This window comes from Condylostylus longicornis, unplaced genomic scaffold (genome assembly GCF_029603195.1).
Source record: "Condylostylus longicornis isolate FDR11 unplaced genomic scaffold, ASM2960319v2 ptg000098l, whole genome shotgun sequence".
NCBI lineage: Eukaryota > Metazoa > Arthropoda > Insecta > Diptera > Dolichopodidae > Condylostylus > Condylostylus longicornis.
The window spans coordinates 1,564,575-1,589,239 of NW_026578066.1; the positions used below are offsets into that span (position 1 = coordinate 1,564,575).

At 24.1% G+C, this 24,665-nt stretch overlaps 1 protein-coding gene across 1 annotated transcript; it reads left to right on the forward strand.

Moving 5' to 3' along the window:
• Nucleotides 1-1,083: 1,083 nt before the first annotated feature.
• LOC129613996 (myb-like protein AA) lies at nt 1,084-24,600 on the forward strand. The gene is made up of 4 exons (XM_055528361.1): nt 1,084-1,272; nt 5,371-5,510; nt 22,470-22,747; nt 22,827-24,600. The coding sequence occupies exons 1-4, from the start codon at nt 1,213-1,215 to the stop codon at nt 24,194-24,196; spliced, it is 1,848 nt and encodes a 615-aa protein (XP_055384336.1). The 5' UTR covers nt 1,084-1,212; the 3' UTR covers nt 24,197-24,600.
• Nucleotides 24,601-24,665: the final 65 nt, after the last annotated feature.

The window sequence follows — 24,665 nt, forward strand, 5'->3', positions numbered from 1 at the left end:
AACTATGAAACACATATGATATGTAAATAAATATATATATATAATAATAATAAATTAAACATCAATTTAATAAATAAATATTTAAATTATTTAATAATATATTTAATAAATTTATATATTAAATTATTAATTTACATAAGGGAAATAAAAAAAAAATTAAACAATTTCCCTTTTATTATTTTTTTTTTTTGGTTTTTCATATTATAATATATGTAAATATATTTGAATATTACAAATATATATTATTATGTATATTATGTATATTTTGTATCTACATAAAAATATTATGTGTAGAAAATAAAAATATAAAATATTTTCAAGGACTTTCTAAAGGACTTACATATATTTTATATAGATTATATATACAATTGCATATACATATTATATACATAATATAATATATATAATATAGTATTATATTTTCAAAATAACATATAAATATTACACTATATTTATTTTCCTATTCCTATATATAATATACATAATTCGTTGTGTTTCATTTTATTCTTTATTTATTTTATTCTTCAATTTACATTGTTACTCTCAAATTGCAAAATATAATATTCGATAAAGAGAAAATTCTAAATAAAATTACATATTAAATATTTATACACTATAATATATATAGTAAATAATATAAAATAATTTAAGTATAAATTATAATCAGAATTCAAAATGTATATATTATTAATATTATAAAATCAAAAAGAAAAATTGAAATTGAAATTGAAAAAGTGATAACAAAAAATATTTAAAAATAATAAAAATAAAAAGAAAAAAAAATAATCAAATTTTAAATTAAACAAAAAATATATTATAAAAAAATATTTAATAAAATTATAACTTTTAAAACAAAATATAAATAAAAAAAAAATGGTATATTTTAAAGCACATAATTTTAAATAAGAATAAATAAAAAAAAAATTAATGGTTATTTTCTAAATGAAAAAAAATATATACATATATATATTATAAAATTAAATATGCTATTGAAAATTGCTCAGAATTTAAATAAAAAAAAATTATAATAATTAATTAATTTTAATTATATATAATACACATGTTATATATAATTAATATTTCGTTATATATATTGAACATAATATTTAATGAATATTATAATAATTAAATAAAAAAAAAATTAATAAAGAAAAATTTTAAAAATTTATTTAAAAAAATTAAAAATTTTTTTTTTCTTTCCAAAATTAAATTATGATTAAAATAAATAAAATAGTTCTTATTACAATATTAATATTAATGAAATTTAAAATGGTAAGCTAATACTATACGTATATATTATTGTATTTTAAAATATAATATAAATGGCAATAAAGTCAAAATTAATAATTGAAATGATAATGATAACAATAGTTAAATTATAATATCTTGACCTGCAATTTTTTCAATAATGCATTTGGAATTTTCTCCATTTATGGCACGAGAGAGCATTTTAAAAGAACACTCTTTCGGTGTTCCCATGTGAGAAACGATTAAGTCTGGTTTAGCTTAAAGAAGGCATTCAGCATCAAATTAAACATTCTATAAACTTTGTGATCCATATATTTTTCTTTTTTTTTAAATTGTATTAAAAAGTCCATTAGCCATTAAAGATTTTTTTTTTGTACATCTTTTATTTCTCGCAAACAGATTCAGAGTCAATAAAAATTGAGCTGACGGTTTCAATTTTTAATAACACATATCCTCTGTTACATTATAATTGATAATTGATCAAACTTAAAATACGACTGAAAATATAATTTATTTAATTGGTATGTGAATATATGAAAATAACAAAAATTTATTATTGTGACAATGTTATAATGGAACAGTATTTTGGTTATTTGCCATTTATAATAAAATCTAATACATAGTTATATATATATATTATATATAAGATGCAAATATTACAAATATAATTTGAAAAAAAAAATATCAAAATAGAAAATTAATTCTTATGAGGTCAGTTTAAAGCAAACATAATAATATATGGAAAGGGTCCTTAAATAGACCAAGTTTTTGTACCCAATAATATTATTTTTTTTAACAATATAAGTAAGCGGATTTTATTTTTAAAAATACAAATAAAATTTTGATAATATCTTAATATCTACATACCATATACACATGTACCATACACACATATATAAATGCTTCATCTTCTGATTCAAATAGAGCACGGAGTATATATAGTTTTTGTTTTTGTATTTTTTAACAAATCTCTGAAATTTTTTACCCACTTCAAAATTTTTATATGATACCCTATGACATTTTCTTAATTCCTCTTCTTTTGAATGTAACCATCATCATGTTAGAGCTTAAAATGTAAAGAATATCATGTTGTATCAGAATGTAACCATCATCATGTTAGATTTTGATATGTAAAGAATAATAAGGAGATCAATTTTTTTTTTTTGGGTCAATAGGTTATTCTCATTCAAAAATTTATATATAACGGGCATATATACATACTCGTATACGCTATGTGTGTATATGTATATAAGAAATAAGTAAATATTAATTTTGTTTTTTTTTTTTTAAACATTGTTCAAAAAAATTAAATTTTTCAAAAAATATTTAAAATTTAATATTGAATTTTGATTTAAATATTTTTACAAATATAAAAATTAATTCATGAATTGCATAAATTTGGGCTAATTAAATAAAAATTGTATAAAAAATCAATTTTTTTATATTTAAAATTTTCAATATTGCTTTAATCTGCTTTTTTAATATTTGAAAAAAAAAAAACAACTTAAAAAATTCCAATTTTTCGAGAACAAAGAAAAATCAAATATTGCAAATAACAAATTATATGTGCAATAGAGCAATTCAATTACAATTTCAAAAATAATTAATATTAAAAAATTAAATATTTTATAAGTTTTTAAGAATTTGTAAAACTTAATGAGGTAAACATGTAAAATCCGCGCGATATTCTTTCCTTGTTTATTGATATTCAAACTTTTTTCGTAATACATACGCTACAATAATTGACACCTACGTTCCAAATAATTGTAATATGATATTAATATTACGGATAAATATTTAAATTTCGGATAATATAATATAAAGTACATTTGTTTATTTAAAGTTAACTGAATTTTATGACAAATCCAAATATTAATCGTAGTAGTCTAATCTAATTTCAATTAGGCACATGAATTTTGCCTTTCTTTAAAAATTTAGCGGAAGGAAACGAAATATATTAAAAGCATCAGAGCACATAGGAAGAATAAACTTACAATGTATAAAATAATTTTGAAATCTCATTTAAATAAATTTAACTTTAATAAATCATAAGAATTAAAATAAGCTTGTATCATCAATAAAACTATTCAATTTTTGTTTTATAAAACAAGATACACAAACATTCAATTAGATATTTTGCGTAAATTTTAATTTAAAATATAAAAAGTAAATTTTAATTGGAAAAATGTCGGTAAAAAAAATAACATAATCATCATTTATTATTGTTAAAAAATATATATATATATACGAGTATATATATATATATATATAAAAGAAAGTATAAGAAATGATAATTTTAATCAAGGTTATTTCTTTTTCCTTTATTTTTTTTTTGTTATGATATAAGGTTAAATTTGAGGGACAAAAGTTCATTGAAAAATAAGTTTTTTAATATTGTTATAAGTATAAATATTTTCATATATCTATATATACATAATAGATATATTTGCTTAATATTATTATTAACAAAAAATATATAAAAGAGGAAAAATGTGTAAAAGTTTCTTTTAATAAATTATGTCCTTCAACTTTCTCAAATAAAATATACTTTAGTACGTATAGGTATTATCCTTTTTTCCTTTTATGAAAATCGATTTATGCGTATACTACATATACAAAAAAAAGGAAAGAAATGAACTATACACATATATTTATAAGAAAAAGTAACTTTTGTTTTTATTAGAAAACAATTAAATTGAATTTTATATGTGTGTATGTAGGAATGCGTGTATATGTAAATTTTATGGCTTTTTTTTAATTAAGAATTTAATTATAATTTGAATTCAATCTTATATTTAGTTAATGACAAATTTATAATCTGTAATAACTCTTTTTTTTAATATTAGTAATAAAAAAATAAATCAATTTTCATTATTGTTAGAAATTTTTTAAATTTTATTGTTAAATAAAATTTTTGACATTATAAAACAATATAAACAAAGCATAACTGGTATTTAATCAAAAAAAAAAATTTAATATTTGAAAAATTTCTCTTATCTTGTATAGGTTTTAGGCAACAACCCGCCTTATCTCTTTTTCTCATATTTATCGCTCAAGGCATACAAAAGCTTCTCCCACTCTGTCTACAATTTCCAAATTGTTTGTATTTGAAGTTAGTGATGAATTCCAAAGTGACATGATATGCAAACGTCATACATCGCAATCTATGTTGTCTATATTTAAATATTAATATACCTATGAAAAGTAAAATTCTAATATGTCAATTGTGAAAATTTTTATTACTTTTGAAACATTAAACTATTTTTGTGATTTACATGATCGTCTAATATTTGACATACCGGAAAATTGCCGGAATTTGACTTACCGAAAAATATCATCTTTTTATACATTTTTCGTATTAGACGAAAAATTTTTTGTTTTTAAGTCATTGCGGGCTTCAAGCACACACATTTTTGTTATTTTCATTATTACATTTTCCTGTATATAAATATATTTTGCGTATTTTTAGGAGGTTTACGTTTATTAATCTACATGAAATATACCTACAGTAAAACAAACTAATTACTCAATTTCAAACTGCACTTAAACAAAATTTATGAGCAATTTTTGATTTCTTTTTCTTTTTAAATAACTGTTATACATTTGAACTGTTATATAACTTTCAACTGTTATACATTGGAAATTTACAAAGTAATAAATGCTTCGTTTATAACAAGATAAAATAAATGAAACTTTACAATAATTAAATAAACGTTTATAGCATAGTTTTGGGCTAATATTTATTTTGATAATTTTTCGCATTCTATACAGGGTACATAAAAGTATCAATTGTAATTTTAACGACAATTAGTGGAATTTTTATTTCTTCAAAAATTTTTTTTTGTAATACAATAAATTTAATTTGATATTTTATTTACCATCATTTTATTTATTATATTTTATATTTTGTTTAAATTAAAATTCCTATATGTATTTAAAAATAAACTTAACATATATTTGATATGTTTGTTTTGGTTTATGAGGCTGGGTGATTTATAACATTCTCTTTGTCCTATATACGTCATTTTTGTAGTGTGTGATATAGAAAATTTTTTTGAAAATATAAAAATAAAATAAAATTTATTGCAAAATCAATATAAATTTTAATTTCATTTATTTCAGGTGACATCAAATAAGTATTGTTCATTGCAATCAGTTACAGGCCAATCAAGATATTTTATGTGTGGTAGACATGAATATTGTTGTACATTTGGATGCTGTGTTCACTTAGCATTTCAATTTTATCAACTTTGGTATTATTGGTATGTAAAAGAAAAAATATAAATAAATATAAAAAATTAAAATCGTTTAAGTAAATTAAATTTAATTATTCAAATTTTTATTTAAAATTTATTAGGTTTTTAATTTATTTAATTAAAGCAAAAAAAATATAGAATGTTTTCATTAACAGTAAAATTTATTGTTTTTTTGAAAACGATTTAATATACAATAATCTAATACAGGGTGAATTGTGTATATCAATATGTGCAGGAAAATACAGAGTATTTTGAAAAATTTATAGAAAATCAAAATTTTCTATCTATTTTTAAAATATGAACATTTTGTTGTTAAGGAAAATATGAATCTTAATTGAAAAATTACTCTTAATTTAATTACTCGTTTAATTCGGTCTTCATAGTTTTTTACTCTTACATTAAATGTAGACAATGGAAAACATGTATTAAGAAATTAGCTGATAATAAAATAGCTAATATGAATAAAAATTTTTACCGACTACATTGCGTACAATAAGAGAGGTTATGTGATAGCACAAAATTTCGAATGTCCAGTTTTCGGGGATGTCTGTCTGTCAGTCTCTCTACTTTTAGAGAGATGTCTGTTAGGTACCAGCAACAGGATATTTACTACGGGCCAAATTCACACTATTGCGCATATAAAGAGAAATAATCATTCAGTTTGCGTGAAATTAAATATATAAATTTAGGGTTTTAAAACAATGAACTCATAAAGTTTTTAGAAACATCAGGGCTCGGAAATCGAAATAGGGTCCGATTTAACATTTTTTATCATACCCATGGAATTTATTGGTCGAACTTCTTGAAAAATTAATATTTGAGTTCAGTTTACTATACCACCAATTATTGGCAAACTTTTCAGGGAATTGACATGGTATAAAGTGAAACTCTAGCAAGAGCCAAATTTACATTTTTGTAGGTATTTTAACTAAAAAGCTGACTAATGTGCTTAAAATTTGAAAAAAAGAATTTAAAAGTAATTTTCATAATCTCATACAACATTTTCGCTAAACTAGACAATACGCTTTGCGGTCGCTTATGTGTTTACCACATCAGATGTTTTTTTTTAAAATAACCCGATTTTTTTTTTTAATTCTCTATGTTCTACTTTTATACAGACTAATGATTTGATCCAAATTTATTTTTTATAACTTTAGTTAAAATAGAAATTCTGAAAAAAATTTAACTGCAAATATGAACGTGATTTTTACATTTAAATTCTCTCTTTCAAATAAGTATAGAAAAACAAACATAGAAACTTCAATGTCATTTCGTAATTATATATACTAACATAATATATATATATATAGTGCAGCGTTTAATATATAGCTAGTAACCAAAAAAAAAATCTAGATTTTATTAGTTAACCTAAATAAATATTATATAAAATACTCGTACAATATAATGTTGAATATAAAATTATTTATGATTTATGAACTTTAAATGATAGTTTTTTTTTTATACAATTTATTTATTCTTGTGTAACCACTGGTAAAAAAATTTTTTTTTTTTAACCCATGCACTATAAAAGAAAAACACTTAAGTACACTCTGGCATATTTTCCATACACACACACACATATATATATATACCGTTCATATTATATGAATAATAAAACAAAATGCTCTTAATTTATTTTCAAATTAAATAAAATAAGAAGAAAAAATTCTCTCATCCTTATATTTTTTTATATTTTTTTTTCTCTTTGTTTTTTTAATATAAAAACACTTGAACACGTTTAAATTGTATTACGGATGGTTTTCTATACATAACAAAACAAAAAAATAAAATAAAATAAGAAAAAAAAAGAGAAACGGTCATATTTTATAAATGAGAGTATTTTGTATAACATTTAAAATATGTAGGGTAATTAATAATCGATATAAAGTTGAAATTGTTATATTTAAATGAAAAATGAATTTTATATTATTTTCCCAAAAAAAAAATTAATGCATTCTTACACAATAATTTATTTTTCGTGAATTTTGATTCAAAAAAGTATGAAAATTGCCCTCATTATTTTTATCGGATAAATTAATTTGATATTATTTTTATAAATTGTGAATAAATTGATGATATCACATTAATATATTTAAAAAAAAATTAGTTCAATACTTAATTTACGTAATCACAGCTGTCACATCGGCGTAAACTATAATAAAATATATTGTATAACAGTTATATAAAAAGTGTTATACTGTTATATAAATTTAGTTACATATATTTGGTATATGTGTTGTAGCTACGAAAATTTCAAATTTACTTAATTTTCTAAATTATTTATTTTCAATCAAAATTAATTCTGTGTCAACAAGGGAAACAATTTAACTCAATTTCGTATAAAATCAAAATTGAGAAATCAGAATATCATTATTTAAATTCTTCGTAATTAAATCTTTAGTTTAGTAAGTAGCATTTAATCGAAACCTGTAATCTATTTGCATCAATTCAAAGGTAGTTTTTTAGTATAGTTAAATTAAATGTCTCTTTGTTTAATTAATTTAAACTCTTTGTTTAAATGGTAAGATCCTGGTAACAACAATAAATTGCAGTGGTGCAAGCAGGAAAAATAGATTCATAATTGGGGACCATACCGAAAATCGAACCCAGGTTTGCTGAGTGAAAGCCAGCTATCCTAGCCACTAGATCATATGGGATAAAACAAAAACAATATTGTTAAATAGAAATATTTACTTAGACAATACTTACCGAAACACTCCGATTTTGTTCATTTAGATAACATTCAAGTTGCTTTTATTAAGAGTTTTTCGAAGGAAAATAATTTAAAGTAGCTGCTTTAGGCAGCTTCACGTGATTGCTAAACAAATATTTTTTTTTACTCAGAGCTGTTTTTATTAAAATTTATGGTAGATAAAAGTTGGAATGTGAATTTAGATTTAGGTTTAAAAATGCTTTTTATTTTTAATATAAGCTCTTCTACTCACCTCCAAGAAATTGACCCATCTGCCAGGAATCTTTTAAATAAAATTCATTTTAGCTATATTTTTTATAATAGCATCCAATACAATTCCCTGTTAATGGAAACAAAGAATTGGATTCAACATCCTTTGAACATTTTAAGGATTGAATATTCATATGAAAGCATAAACTACAAAGAAAAAAAAAAGTAAAAACCAATCTGTATGAATTTTTTAAATTAAATTCTATGCTTACATATGCAATATTCCAATTATAGAATTTTATTTTATATTTTATTTACCAAAAGAAAACCAAAAAAAAAAAAAAACAAAAAACTTCTTAATACAATTACTAAAACAAAATTTATTATCCTTTTTATGTAATATACTGATGATGTAGCACAACACGTAAATCGAAAGAAAAAAAAATTAAAGAATTTTTTTTTTGAAAAGGAAAGATTTTTCTCAGTTTATTCTTTGTTCTGGTTTTTCTTTTCAATTATTTTTGTGACTTTATTCTCTTTAGCACAAATTTAACATTAAAAGATTTCAACTCTCTAATGTCAAATAGAATAAAATCTTACAAAAAAAAAATCCCTACATATGCACAAACAATTTGTTTTATAATAGAAACTATAAAATTTAATTTTATTGAGTATTTTGTATATATAGATGACTACATAAGTATAATGACTTATAAGGGTTAGGATAAAAATTCATTACTTTCCTAAAAATTGTATTACATTTTTGCATTGGTTCCCTAACACAAAGTCGTTATATCTTTTCTAACCTAAGCCTTGAAATCTTGCATTTTAGGCAATTTTTCTTTTTAAATCTAGACTCAAATTCGATTTAAATCCAGATTAAAAAAATCGTTAATCACTTCAAAAATTTTGAATCTGGCATAGTTGAACTTTCTATTGATTTCAAAAGTGTTAGTTTTTCTATGCACAATCGCTTTATATATCATGCAATTCTTTGGGTAACATACCTTTTCTTATCTGAGGTGCGCTGAAGTTTTTAAAAATTTCGCGCTACAAAATTATATGAATAATATAATGTATTTCAGCATTTGCATACAATTTACAATTTAAGTACGTAATTTAGATAGAAATTTGCTGTGTTAGGACTAAAGTGTGCTGCGATTCACCATAGTACGGTCTATTGTACCACCCAAAAAGGTATTATAGATATAACACTTTCAATACTCACTTTCTTTCGCTTTCCCTCTAAACCTTACATAACATGTTATACCAATCACCAAACCCGAAAAACTTATGGTGTTCAATTCTATGATGTTGAGCTGAATACACCCAGAGATGAATACATCCAGTGAGGCTTTGTGGATTAAAACCTCACGTTCGAGCAAATGGTGAACTTAATCTACAAATGCAATTGTTCTTACAACTAAACTTTCTCAGATACTCACTCACAACGTTGGAAAGTCCGAGCAGAGAGCATTTTCATCTGGTTCCTATTTCTACTTATGATTTATTATAACTCTTCTTATAATAGTCACCCAGAAATTCTTTTGATTGTCATAACATAATATGTTTTCTCTATAATTCCGACCTTCCCCTCTCAATTTCTTTATTACGTATTCTTGGAATCCTTTCTGGCTAATTCCTCAAAAAGAGTATACTCGCTGCCCCCCTCCGCTAGCACGTCGTGCCGTTTTGTCCTGTACGTCCATGTACTATGGTGTAGCACAGATCCACCCGGTTCTACCAATCTAATTAACTTTAGCCTCTCTAAACAGTCCCAATCTATCTAGAAGATGAGAGCAATATACAAGTATTAGTTTATTGCTCTAATAGCAACCTGAATTTCCGAAAGTACCCCTATGTTCTGTCTCAGATGATTCAAGGTTAAAGTTCGCGCACGTGTTAATAACATGCATCCCTATTTAAATAATACACAGTACACTAAACGCTTTAATATGAAAGAAAAATTTTTTTACTTTTAATCAAAAAAAAATATCCTTTAATATCATTAGTTAATTAATATAAACAAACAAAAGAAAAAACAAAAAATAATAAAAACCCAAATTTGATCTCAGGAAAATTTGATTATTATTTAAACACATACTGTATATATGTATGTTATATGTATGAATGTACGTATATATGTACGCATGGGTATTCAACGTAATATATTTGATTGTTTTAATTTAATATTCCTAGCGATATGCCGATGTCCTTTCTCATACCTTTACGTTAAAAATTTATTTTATATAAATTACTTTTGCCTTTGATAAAATGCATTATTTATGTAAATATTTTATGTAAACAGAAAGAGAAAAAAAATCAAAAAATCAGGTTGTTAGCCTTAATGAAAAATTCCTTTTTAATTTTTCATATTGCTCTAATACTAATTTCATGAATACGTTTGCAAGATATACATATAAAGATAAAATCCAGTCATTAGAATATACGGCAAATTGTGATAATTGATTAATAAAGAAAAAGTATATGAATATTTTCAATTTTTAAATACTCTGCTGGTTAAACTAGCTTGCAAAATGTTATTTAACTTTTTATTCTTCCAAAACAATAGAAAAAAATATTTTAAATCTAATATAAGCTTACCAAAGGGTAAGATTACCGGTAATGCATAAGAAAATGTGGCTATACTAATCTAATTGAAAATTAATAAGTAATTTGCTTTGTTCCTGAATATCTCAAATAGATATTCGAAATCCGTGGTCACTATTTTTGATCTTCATTTTAGTGGAAACTTTTTACATCTTTTTTAATCAATTAAAAAAATTGGTGCAAAGTTTTTGTTGCACCATGAGCCAAAACGTATTAATTAACTATACTAATGAAAAAATTTCTTCTTTCAGAAAGTTAGGAAGTAAAATCAAAAGTAAAAATAAAAGTTATTGGTGCAATATGGTGAGCTGTTTTGCAAAATGAGGCCAATAGTTATTGGTCTCATTTTGCAAAACAGCTCATTTTCCTTTTGTGAATCGAGCCTTTTAATCACATATTTCTAAATTGAGCTGGTCAATCATACATTATCTGATAATATCAATATATCATTAACAATAATATCATTGTTTATGTACAAAATATGGAGTTTATGTACCTCTAGAGCTATGTATATCTTATCAAAGACTTATTTTTTATTGTTATACAAGTATACTGATTCAATAATTTCAATTATTAAGTATAAGATTATTATTAAAAAATTGAATCAATATTTTCATTTAAATAAATATTGTTATTGTATGATTTTCAGAAAACAAACGAAAATCAAACAATTAATTAATTCATTATTCCCTTTTTCCCAAAAAAAAATTTATTTACAAAACAAAATAAAAACTAGGTTAATTTAATATAATGAATCGGATTGAATGCTGTGTAGAGAAGTGTTATACTTATATACACAAATGAATATTATGCACATACGCCCATATAATTAAAATACTGCTATGCATGTGTATAGTAGTCGTAAGAAAATGTCTCTTATTTTATAATTTAAAAGAAAATTAATTTATGGATTCATAAGATTGGTGTTGACTAAGAAAATCACGAAAAATAATATTAATTTTCTTAATATAACACCTAGTGATGTTGTCTCCTTTCTCTGCAACCAGTTATACCCTTTTTTCAGCTATGAAAATTTTATATTTATTCTGATCAGCGACATCTTATTCTGTTGGGTCAACATTGTGCAATTGGTATTAATTCGGTAAACCACGTTACCTTTTCCTTTCTTCAGCTTAGTTGATTTGCCTCATCGGTCGATTTGCGCTATCTCTGACAAGTATGTCATTTAACATTAGAGTTCATTTTTTATCCACTTGGCTTTGATGTAACTGCAGAGGTGACAAGTAATATGGCTTTCCAAACTGTGTTTTTTTTCTGTGAGAAGTGAGATAACTGTTTAAGTTCTTCCAATTTGCTATTGTGTTTGTGTTTCCGCATTTTAATTGTATTGCCTTCTTGCTGTTCATTTTTTGTTATTGTTCTGTTTTGTAGCCCTATCGTTATAGTCCTATTAAATAGATTCCGTTTACGGTAATTCTTAAATGGCCTTCTGTCACGGGTCGAACAACACTACTGAATTGAGAAAGATGAAATATCTTGATCCCGCTTTTCATTTCTCGGCGTTGCAGAATCTGTGGTACGTGTGGAATCTATTCAAAGTACTGAAAAGAGCAATTTTTGCCGATGCACCTTTTGATTTAATTGTTTAATTTAAACACGTTATCTTAATCTGCAAAGCATTAAACGTTGATGTTTCAACAGCATAAGTTAAGTAACGGGCGCCGTATATCAAGAGTCTCGTTCGCCTCATTATTATTTGAATCAGTTTTATTTCATATGAAAAAATTTGACTTCCGATGTAGTGGACGAAACAAGAAAATACTGTTTCTTCGATCGACAACAAATTCATTGACATTAGTCATTTTTTACAGTTTCATAATTTCATTTATAAAGTATCCTGTTGCGTTCAATACGATAGTTCCTTCTAAAGAAAAGAATAAGAAGCCCTTACATATATCCTACTTCTACTTATTAATTTATCTCAATTTTTATTACTTACAAATTGTATCATATACATATAACATAACATTATTAACATAAAATCACCTAATATATTTGACATAAATATAATATCAACCTTATATACGTTACTCAACATATTCACATATATTTGACATAATGTAATCACATACAAATTAAGTTTTATTGTATTTTTTTTTTCATATTGATTTCAGTATTGCCGTAGTTATATGCAATAATAAAATGATTACAGTTTCCATACTACATACTTAGTATATGTAGCATTATAATAATTCATACATTTATCATACACTTATATTATAGAAATAAAATATTTATTCTTGAAATAATATTATTATTATTGCCAATATTTTTGTTTGTACATATATATGCATTTATATATTTAAAATATTATAAATAATGTTATTGCAATATAAATTTACATAAATATACATTTTATTTCGTCACTAGAGAGGAAAAAAAAAAGAAATTTTTTCACGTAAATACACATAACATAGATATATATTAAATATATATATATATATGCATATAAATTTCATGAATGCAAATGAAACTTTAAGAAATATAATAATAATATCAGGAAAAAAAACTAGCATGAATAAAAGAAACCTTGTTCTTGCCGACGTTATTTGTAACCTTTACGTTATTCACATTGAAAAATTTTCACATATATTATATATATATATACATATATATATATACATATATATATATATATATATATATATATGCATTTAGATGTTATTTACATTTAATATTATATATATATATATATATAAATTTTATATTATAAAAAATATATATGAAAAATCCAAGAGAATATCCTTTATAAAGGCCGAGGATATTCACACCTACACATAGGTATGCATAGTTAATATCTTGCATGCATAATAATTTTTCACAAGGTGCTCATTTTATATATTTTTTGTTTTTTCTTCTTTTTATCCTTTATTTTTCCCTTTTTTTTTTTATATTATAAATTATTAATTTCACTTATATATCGTTTTTATTTTTTCTTATGATTTTATTTTTTTTTTATAAGCATTTTTTTTTGCCCCAACAACATTCACCATGACATTGTATCTCTAATAATAATTTCCATGTAAACATGTAATTCAATTTATCCTTGTTATTTTATACAGAATGCACATGTATATTTTGCATGCATGCATATGTACAATATATATAGAATAAAGCATACACGATATATATGATATACGATGATATATGCGATATATATGATATATATGTATATATATCATATATATCATACATATATATATATATATATATATATACTTATTATTATTATATTTAATAGTCTAATATCATGTTAGTTTATTGCATGCGATATATTGATGGTAAATCTAATATGCAGTTCTTAATATACTTATACGTAAACGAAAAAAAAATAACAAAAAAAAATTAAGTAAAGAAAACACTTTATTCATTTTTCCACTTTTATATTATTATGAACAAGAGACTTTTATTCAATTTATATGCTCGAATTTATACATATATATATATATATATATATATATATATATATATATATATATATACAATATTAAGGAAAACAACAACTAAAACACAAGTTAAATATAAAGAAACAATAGAAACAATAAGGAAACAAAAATTATAAACAAAAGAAAAGCAAGAAAATAAACTTTATATAAAAAAAACCTCTGTTTCATGTTTTAGACGTTAAAAGGACTTACACAAGAAAATTGCAAAAAAAAAACAAAAAATTATAAGATTCTCAATTTCCTTTCCTATTATTTTAAAGCAAAACAAAAAATCTAAAAGCATAAAGGGAAAAAAAGTCTTAAGGCCACGTGTTTAAAAGTGTAGGTGGCGTTGGTGGTGGTGCACAATAACTTTTTCTATAAATAACAATAATATAGTTACCAATCTATGTATATATATTATTGACTATGACACAACTATTGTGTATGATTAAGGGTTCATATATGCGAATATATTATATATATATATAGAAAATTTTAACTATCTGTACACGAGTATTACTTGTACCTGTGCTATCTGTATATACACGTGTACATGTTACATGTATTAATTGATAATATCCAATAATAATTTATGACATTTTAAGAAACGTTTACTAAAGTCATATTATATTCTATTTAACATTTTATACAAACATCCATATATTTAGCTCAAAGCAAATTAACTCCTATACCTAAATCTACAATATATATTTATGTAAGTTTATAGTTTAACAAGAGAAAATGATTTTTTGTTTTTAACATTATAATTTTTATATTGTCGTGTGTTTTCTTTTGTATTATTCAGTTTTTCTTGGAAAATGTTAATGTCATTGTGTATATCTGTAAATATGTTGTTAATTTACATGATTATAAGCGATATATGTACAAGTATACTAAAACGTACATATATAAATGATTATTAAGCGAAATAAAACATATATAAAAAGTTTATGAGAAGGGAATGGTGGGGGAAGGGGAGGGGTGGTGGAGGAGAATAAAAATCAAAATAAAGAGAAAAGGAAAAATTAAAAAAAAAAGGATAATAATAATAAGAAAGGTTAAGGTCTTAATATATACCCACTATATATATACCTATATACAACAAATTCTATACTTCTGGTGCCATGCTTATTAAAAAAGAAAAGCAAGTGGTATAGAAAACAAAAGAAAAATTTTTATAAGATTAACTGTATATATTTTTACGTATATATATGTACATTACTTATGTAAGAATATATTTTGATTATTATTTCTGTAGGTGTGTATAGCAGGATTAAAAGTAAAAATTATAAGCTAAATTATTAAATACATACACTAAAAAAAAAAACAGTGTTATGAAATGTAAATATAGAGAGGGAGAGAGAGAGAGAGAAAGAGAGAGAGAGTGGGAAAAAAACGTTCAATGAACTTAACTAATTTTATAAGCCGATTTAATTTATGAAACAAAAGAGGCCTTCATATACGTTATCTATATATATATGTACGTATAAATAATGCATTAAAACAATTTACTTTGAACTTGATTTTTTTAATAGTCAATTATATTTTTTATTCCGTTATTATATAAATATTTTTATAATAATAACGGAGTAATTAAAGTCAATATTTTTTTTTTTGTCAATTCATATGTTGTTTAACTGCTGAGGAGAATGAAAATTCACGATGTATATAGAAGTTCTATATGAATACTTGAAAATCCTGTTTTCAAGTATTCACGTATATTCTTAAGCATTTCCTTTAAGGTGCCTGTTTGTTGATTTTCTTACAACCAACAGAAATTTTGATTTTTTTTTCATGATCTGCTTCAGAATTCAACAATATTGTTTGATGTTCAACATGCTTCGTTGTTCAACATGTTTCGTTGTTATGAAAAAAATTTCTTATCGAACTTGAAGAATATTAAGTATACAGAATTCAATATTTTAGTCCTTTTGTAAGCTATTTGAATAAATTATTTTTTTTTAATATAAATTGGGTGTTTCTTTTGATGACTAATTCGCTGGTTTATATTTGATGTAGATTTCCATTTGAATTTCTAGCTTAGAACTTAAATATTTTTAATAAAAAGTAAATTGTGCCTCAAAAATTAAAAAATATGCAAAAACATGCTATAATAAAAAATGCCTAGGAAGACCAATCAAAAGCTGCTTGGTACAATATAAAATTAATAAGTTCAGTATTATCCTAGTCTTTCATTTGGCTCTCTTAATTTCTCATACTCCTTTCTATCAATTGCGCTTTCCGTTTACTTCTTACACCCTTAATTTTTTTCTAGCCCGATACACTCAAATTGGATTAAACTTGATTACAATGACTATCATTTCCGAAACTGCTTGGTAGAAGCACAGAACCTAAAAGGAGAGTTCATCCAGTATTGAACCATATTTCTTATCATTAGCATCTTTCCAAGCCTCAGACCAGTTTAACATTGTCGAATTGATCATAAACAAGCAAAAACATCTTCAAAAATGTCTGGCGATATTGATTATAAATAATATGCGCCTGCATTTACTTCATCCGTTGGTTGCTATTGAGTATGACACAGAACAAAAACCTTGCATATTTAAATTTATTCCTTACTTTCTCACTTTTATTTTTTCACAAAAATAATCATTTTTTTTTATAATTTATTTAAATTTTCATATTTCTTTTTAAACTAAAAATATTTTACTTTTAAAATTTCCATTTTAATTCGTTCAAGCTGTCGAATTTTAACAAAAAACAAAAAGAACAAAAATGCTTTGTATATATTGATTTAAATAAAATGATTACAATACAATATGACGTCATAAACATATACATACACACACATAATATACTTGAATAAATAATTGTATACTATAATTATGTATATAATATGTAGATGGTAGAAGTATGTGTGTACTTATGTAAATGTGTATAATGAAAAATTTAATAATATGGCCATCAAAAATTTTAATAATATTTTTTTTTTCCTTTATATACGTTTTTATTTGCTTTATTCCTATGAAGTAATTTGCATGCATGTACAGAAAATAAGCACATACTCGGTGTTATAGCATGTATATCAAGCCTATATCCATGTATGAATATAATTTTATTTACTGTTTTGCTTATATGTTGGATACGTAGTGTGTGTACATACATATATGTACATACATATATGAAAAATATTCAAATTCGTGTTTTATAAAATTACAAATATTTACTATTGCGTTATAATATTTGAGATGGTTTCCTTATTATTGTTGATAAAAAATATATGCGACTTATTTTTTTCCTTTCATTATTTCAAGGTCCTTTTCAATTAACATTTTTTTCTTTTTCTTAAAATTCAATATAGGAATTTGTAATTTTTTTGAATTAATATCGTAAATTATATTATTATAAATTATATTAAACTATATATTGATTCTATGAATGTTTTAATGTTTTAAAAAAGAAAAATTAAAAAAAAATTCCTAATTTCCTTCCTTGAAGGAAATGAAGTAGATTATTCCAGTACCTTAGGTAACTTTAACTTGCGTGGCGGAACATTTCGATATAGACGAAAATAAGAGAGTTGATGGTTTCGCCCGGAGAAGAGCGTCAAATATTCGTTAGGCCGATGTTTTGCACACCAAAGGTGCTAAGGAGAATGAATCCTTGAATGGTTGGGAGGAATTGGTCAAGGTCGACATTTGGGAAAATTTCTCTATCTCACTTCAAAAAATTTATATCTCATTTGGAATTAAAAGGGCGAGAACTATAGCCACATTTGGTCGTTCAGATTTGAGGCTTTCGGTACGTGTACTCACTGGATACTACCTCTTGATTGTCCTCCTGAAAAGGATTTGAAAGACAGAGAGGGAGATCTGTCGCATGTGCCTGGAAGAGAACTGGTGAAGCACTTATTGTATAATTGCGAGGTGGTGGCTCGTCTGCGATTGAGATGTTTCGGAAGGGGCTTTGTGACTGTAATTCTGATGATCTCGAGACTTGAAATGGCTGCAATATCGCAATTTGTCAGGGGCTAATAGATATATTGCTAATGTAGGTGAGCAAAAGGATTCCTATATCCTATAGGTGGACGCGAAAAGTGCCTAAAAGCCTCGATGCCTTACAGGGTGGAAAAAAAGAGATGCAATATCTTGTCTTTCTCCGGCGCTTTAAAGCTCACCTTCCTGAAAATAGTTCTTTAAGTACTTACAAATATTCGATAGAACTGTAAAAAAATTCTAAAATCTGCTTATATTACTTTTATTCTGTTCGTATGTTCTTCGTTCACTTCTTTTTGCTATATTAAAATATATTAAAATATGCCACCTCTTGTACCACATCTTTACACACTTTAGAAGGGGAAAATTGCATAAATTTTGTACTGATATCAACTAATTAATTGTATATTTATCGACTGAACAAAATTTTTCTTCCCCTCGGAAATTCTGCATTGATGTTTATATTGTTTATTAGCATTGCCCTCAAGGTAGGCAAAGTCTTTAATTTGGTTCAAATTTATTCCTTTCTTCTCCTCGGAACCCCACGCCTCAAAGTAAGTTTTTCTAAAAAGTGCTACCCTTTTATAGCAAAAACTTTGATATCGTTCTCTTTACTTCTCAAATGCCGTTAAATCTTTAATAATTCATATATTACAATATATTGCTTTACTGCCTCAATTTTAATATACCCTTCTAATTCAATTAGGGAAAATTTTGTCAGAGCATTCACAATATTTATTTGATAAAACTTCCATGTACACGTTTAATATTCAATTTATATTTCACATAAATTTATTTAGAACTATTTAAAAAAATAAATTTTTTCTTCCAATTTTTATTTTCTATATAGAAAGACTCATATTAAATTATAAAATCTTGTATAATTAAAATTAAATAATATAAATTATTAAATTCTATATTAAAATATAGAAATTTATTCTACATAATTATTTTATAAAATACTCATATAGGTATGTATATATGAGCCGGATATTATTGAACCGAAAAATTAAATCCTCCTATCTAAAACAATATATTCATTAAATAAAATCCTGAAATAAATGAATTTTTCTCCAACATCTAAATCACACATATGTATATGCATGTATGTAGGGAGTAGGTGTATGTGTCTCTAAAACATGTTCACATAGCAAAAATATAAACTTTATAATTATCATACAAATTACAATTTACTATTAAAAATGTAAAAAAAAAAAAATGCTTATATGAACCTTTTAAAAAGGACTTTGTCAATCCTTAAGAGACAAATTTATAAAAAAATTATTCTATTTTTTTTTTTTTTAATAACCTAATTAATAATTAATTTTAATGATCATTAACATGTAAGGGTTTCAGAATTTTTTATGTTTAATATTTAAAAAAAAAAAAAAAAATTTCAATTACTCTTTAATTTTTTCAAAATTTTCTCTTTTATTTTTTTTTAAATTTATAAACTTATATGATGCTTGATTTTCACTGACACAATTTTTTAAATATTTTGAAAAATAAAAATGTTCCCATTAATTTCAATTTGTCTGTTTGTCTGTTCACTAGTTTGCAAAATTTTCTACGTCCTTTAAGGTAGATAGATGAATTTTTGTACAAGGACATAATTTTTTTTTCCTCTGTCACCCTTATAGAATAATAATGACAGGAGAGATATAGGACTGCTTCATGGCAATAGGCATACCGCACCGCAGCTTCGTAATCAATTGTGTTTTAACTTGGTTTGTGACTAACTTGTTGTTGAGACGCAAATAATTAATAGTGCCAAATTAGAATAAAATTTTTTCGAACTTCTCTCATCTATCTCGAGTTATTTTAAATTTGTAAAATGTACATTTATTTCTTCGGCTCTAATTAACTTCATATCGAACTTTTATAAATGCAGTAGTATTTTCAAATATGCAAAGGCAATATATGTATACTGTTATAAGCTTAACTAAATTATTAGCGACACAATTCATTTTTTGATTATTTTGATTATTCATTATAACTCTGAATTTTATGCAAATTTTGAATATTATAACTCCCAAATTTATGCAAAATTATTTCAATAGATTTGTGTTTGAATAATTGAACTTTTTTTTAAATTTATATTTAAATATGGTGTTTTATGTTTACCTATAAATTGTTCATGATATGTAAATGTGCTATTTTAGATACCATGGGTTTGATCGAATGCAGTTTTCATGTAATTATCATAATTTTATGTGTATATACAAAGACCCATGTATGCACAACGTCCCTATATAAAACGATTTTGAAATTACTTCTTTATTCTAATTGCATTCTTTCCGTTCTTCTTCTTTTATATTTTGTTTTTTTGTTCTTTTATTATATATAGTTTTAGTCCTCCCTTAACAATAAATATATTCTTATTAAATCATATCATAATATACTCTAATAATAATATAAATAATAATCATAATAAAAATAATAATTTAATTGACATGTCCTTTGCCTTTAAATATTATAAGTGCAACACATGTATAAGAATTCTTTATTTAACATACATACATACCATGTATATACATTCACATTATTATGTAGACGAATATTTTTTTTTCATATTTATTTTTAATTTTTATTTTTAATCGGATAACCTTCCTTCCGATCACTTTTATCTATATATATATACAACAAAAATATTCGAAATGAGCATAATATGAAAGAATTAAACATGAAATATGAATTTCGTATGATGTCCTTCTTGAAAAATTCAAGCTTTTTTTAACGTACACGAGTTTATGTGTTTGTATTTTATAAAATATAATTAATATATGTATATATATATATAGAAATAAATGCACAAATAAAAATTTTGTCTGATTTCGTGCACAATTCTTTATGTATGTGCGTATTTTTACCTTGATTTTCTTTACAGCCCCAACTTTATGTAAATTTTACCATTTAAGTAGAAAAGCAAAAAAAAAAAAAATAAAGAAAATGTTGAAAAATAAAAGGAATTTTAAAAGGAAGAAATAGTGGAGTCAGCGCACTAATTATTTATGAGCTTTTTTTTTTTTTTGTTTATTATTCTTTTATACATATATGTATGTGTGTACGTTTGTGTATTTATTGAAAATAATTTAAAGAAAAATACAAACATGGTCAAATTGTCAAATGCTGAATAAATTTGAAAAATATTTATTATAATCTTGTGTTAAGGTTCTAACTAAAGCTCAAATCCGAACAAGTAATCATTAATGTAAATATAATCAAAAGGTAAAGAACCACTTCAAAATTTTGGCAGCTTCAAAGTAGACCTTCAAAATTATCTTATTTTCTAATTTTGAAGCTGTTATCTGTCCAAAATTTTCATTGGTTTAAGTTGTTGTTATTGTTTCAGTATATATGAAATTTTTGAAACTGTAAAATTTTGAAATACCGCTCTCACATTTTGATTATGAGCTGAGCTGAGGTCAATTGCTCAAAACTTTGAAGAAAAGAAAATTTTTAAGTATCTCGGCGTATCCGGATTATATTTATCGCTTTCATTTAAATAAATAATACCGTACCCTATTGGCTTTATTTTTCAGGCTTCTAAGTAATGATGCACAGGTTTTTTTACTTTTATTCGCAATCTCAGAGTGAGGATGTATGCAGGTTTCATTTTAGTAGAAATAAGAAAAATCTGTTGAGAAACCAAATTTAGCTGATCAAATTAAGTTTGCAGCTCACTTTTATTTTTCAGGGCAAAGGTGCAACTTTTAAAAATTTTACTCATAACTACGAAGCTAACCTAGGTATATAAATAAAGTTATGACATCACATACATTTAAGCAAGAGAAGTTCAAACTTGTAATAAAATCAAAAACAGTAAAATTCGACTTGTACAGTTTTTTAATTGAGAGCAGATTTGAAAGAGAATTATCTTCACATGTATATGAAGATTTTCTTCGTGAACAAATTGTCGAGTATATTTTGCAATTTTAGTCAATCTATATATAAAAGATATATACAGCTGGGCTTACCAATTCAATATAGATTCTTAATAAAATAAATTTTCTCTTTAAAATAAACGCTTTTTATTTTTATTCAACAGGTTACTATTAATTTTTATGTTTATGGTATGTTCGGGTGGTAGCTGGTGGTATAGATTTTGTCGACAGAGTGATTCATCTGGTAGTATTAGAAATCAAATAAATAATGGTTCTGATACAGGTTCTTATTATGGAGCCAATCATCATTTATTACATTCAACACCAACAAGATCATCAAATAGTGGAAATAATGGAAGACATTCTAATGTAGCAGCAAATGATTATGAGAGGCGTGTAACTTTAGTCCGTAATAATGGAGTGCATTCATATTACTATCGTAGTAAGTGCTCAAAACAATTGTTGATAATATTACCTATCTCTATACATACAATTCTTATATAATTAATAATTTTTTGTAGATGGTAGAAATTCAAATTATTATGATACCGCATCTGTTCGATATCATAATGGTGTAACAGGTGATAGAACATTAAGACGTTATCAACAACAGCAACAACAACATGCTCATCAAACAAATTTTTTACCAAGATTAGAATTATGTCCATATTATCAATTATATGGGCCACCACCAAGTTATGAATCTGTTGTACAACTTTCTTCAGATAATTTATCAACATCTTGTACATTAGCTGAACCAATAACAACAATTGCACCAATTACAAATGATGAACAACAATCAAATTGTATTGGTTCAACATTAGTAACACCTCCTCCACCTACTTCAACTTTATCATCATCATCATCACCAAGAATAATTCAACCAATTGTCACCGTAAATTTATCAAATGCCTTGTCAACTTCAATTGAAGTACGTCCAATATGTACCGCATCAACAAATTTACCATTAGGTGAACCATTACAACAATCTCAAACATCCCATAATAAAAATTTAAATCATGTTGAGGTTATTCAACAACAGCAGCAACAGCAACAACAACCTATACAACATTCTATTGAAAATCATATTATGACTGATGAAAATTCACAAGAGCATAATAATAAAAATCAATTAGCAACGATTGAATCAAATAATGATATTTTACAAAGTGATAACATTATATTAGATGACCAAAAACAAATATATGAAAATGCTTGTACAGCAACTACAACCACTACTACAACTATTGTACCATTACCATATCGAACCAATTTTATAATGAGAAATGAAAAGAATTCAATTCCGTCCGTTTGTTCTTCAATTTCAACCTTAACAACAATACCAAATAAATATTGTAATAGTAATGAGCAGCAACAAATACAACAACAACAACAACAACAACATCAATCAGCTTTGATACAACAGCATCAGCAACCTACAACATCAACAATTCTAAAAGATTTTGATAATACTCAATGTACATGTTCTATGGGATCATCAACAACAATGTCATTAGTATCACCATCAACGACTAATACAAATAAATCAAATAAATTTTTAAAGTCCAGTAAATTTAATAGAAAATATTATAAAAAAAATTCAAATAATAGTAATAATAGTATTTCAAATAATAGTAATAATTTAAATAATTGCACTATTAGTCGTGGTACGAATTGTAGCAGAATAAGTCCAGATGAATCAACTATTAATACTCAAAATAATTTAAATAATGTAGATAGATCTGTTATTGTAGATAATAATTGTTTGGTTTCTAATCCAAATAATGATAATAATATGATGATTCAAACTACACAAACAACACAAGATACAATTGTAACAAGTTTACCAATGGCTGTTGCAATAGCAAAAACGCCTTCTAAAAAACACTAACATAATATTATAATAAAAAATTTACCTGTTTTTAGGGTATTAGCTCAAAAAATTATTACCTTTAACACAATATTATATATTATATATATATACATGTTATATATATATGTACAGGGTCATTTTAAAGAATTCATCGAACATTAAAAAGCAGATTTTATTTCAATAATAGCTTGTTGTACGAATATTTCTTTTTTTTTTTTTTCAAATTTCAATGAAATATCTATGAAATATGCTCTGTACAAAAAAAAAAATAAAATATTAAAAATATTATATTTTTAAATGATTTTTTTTGTTTAACTTATATTTTTAATTTTTGTGATTACCCAAGATATTAATTTATCCAAATTAATATCTTAAAAAAATTTAAAATATAAAAAGAACCTAATAACGCTTCAATGAATAGAAATTGTTATATAAAAAAAAATTAAAGCATTAAAATTGTATTTGTAGTTTATAGAGTTAACAAAAT

Excerpts from the sequence above, each read along its gene's own strand:
- LOC129613996 (XM_055528361.1), top strand. The coding sequence starts at position 1,213 with ATGATTAAAATAAATAAAATAGTTCTTATTACAATATTAATATTAATG. Across the intron at positions 1,273-5,370 it reads TATTAATGAAATTTAAAATG|GTGACATCAAATAAGTATTG; the intron begins GTAAGCTAATAC and ends CATTTATTTCAG. Across the intron at positions 22,748-22,826 it reads GCATTCATATTACTATCGTA|ATGGTAGAAATTCAAATTAT; the intron begins GTAAGTGCTCAA and ends AATTTTTTGTAG.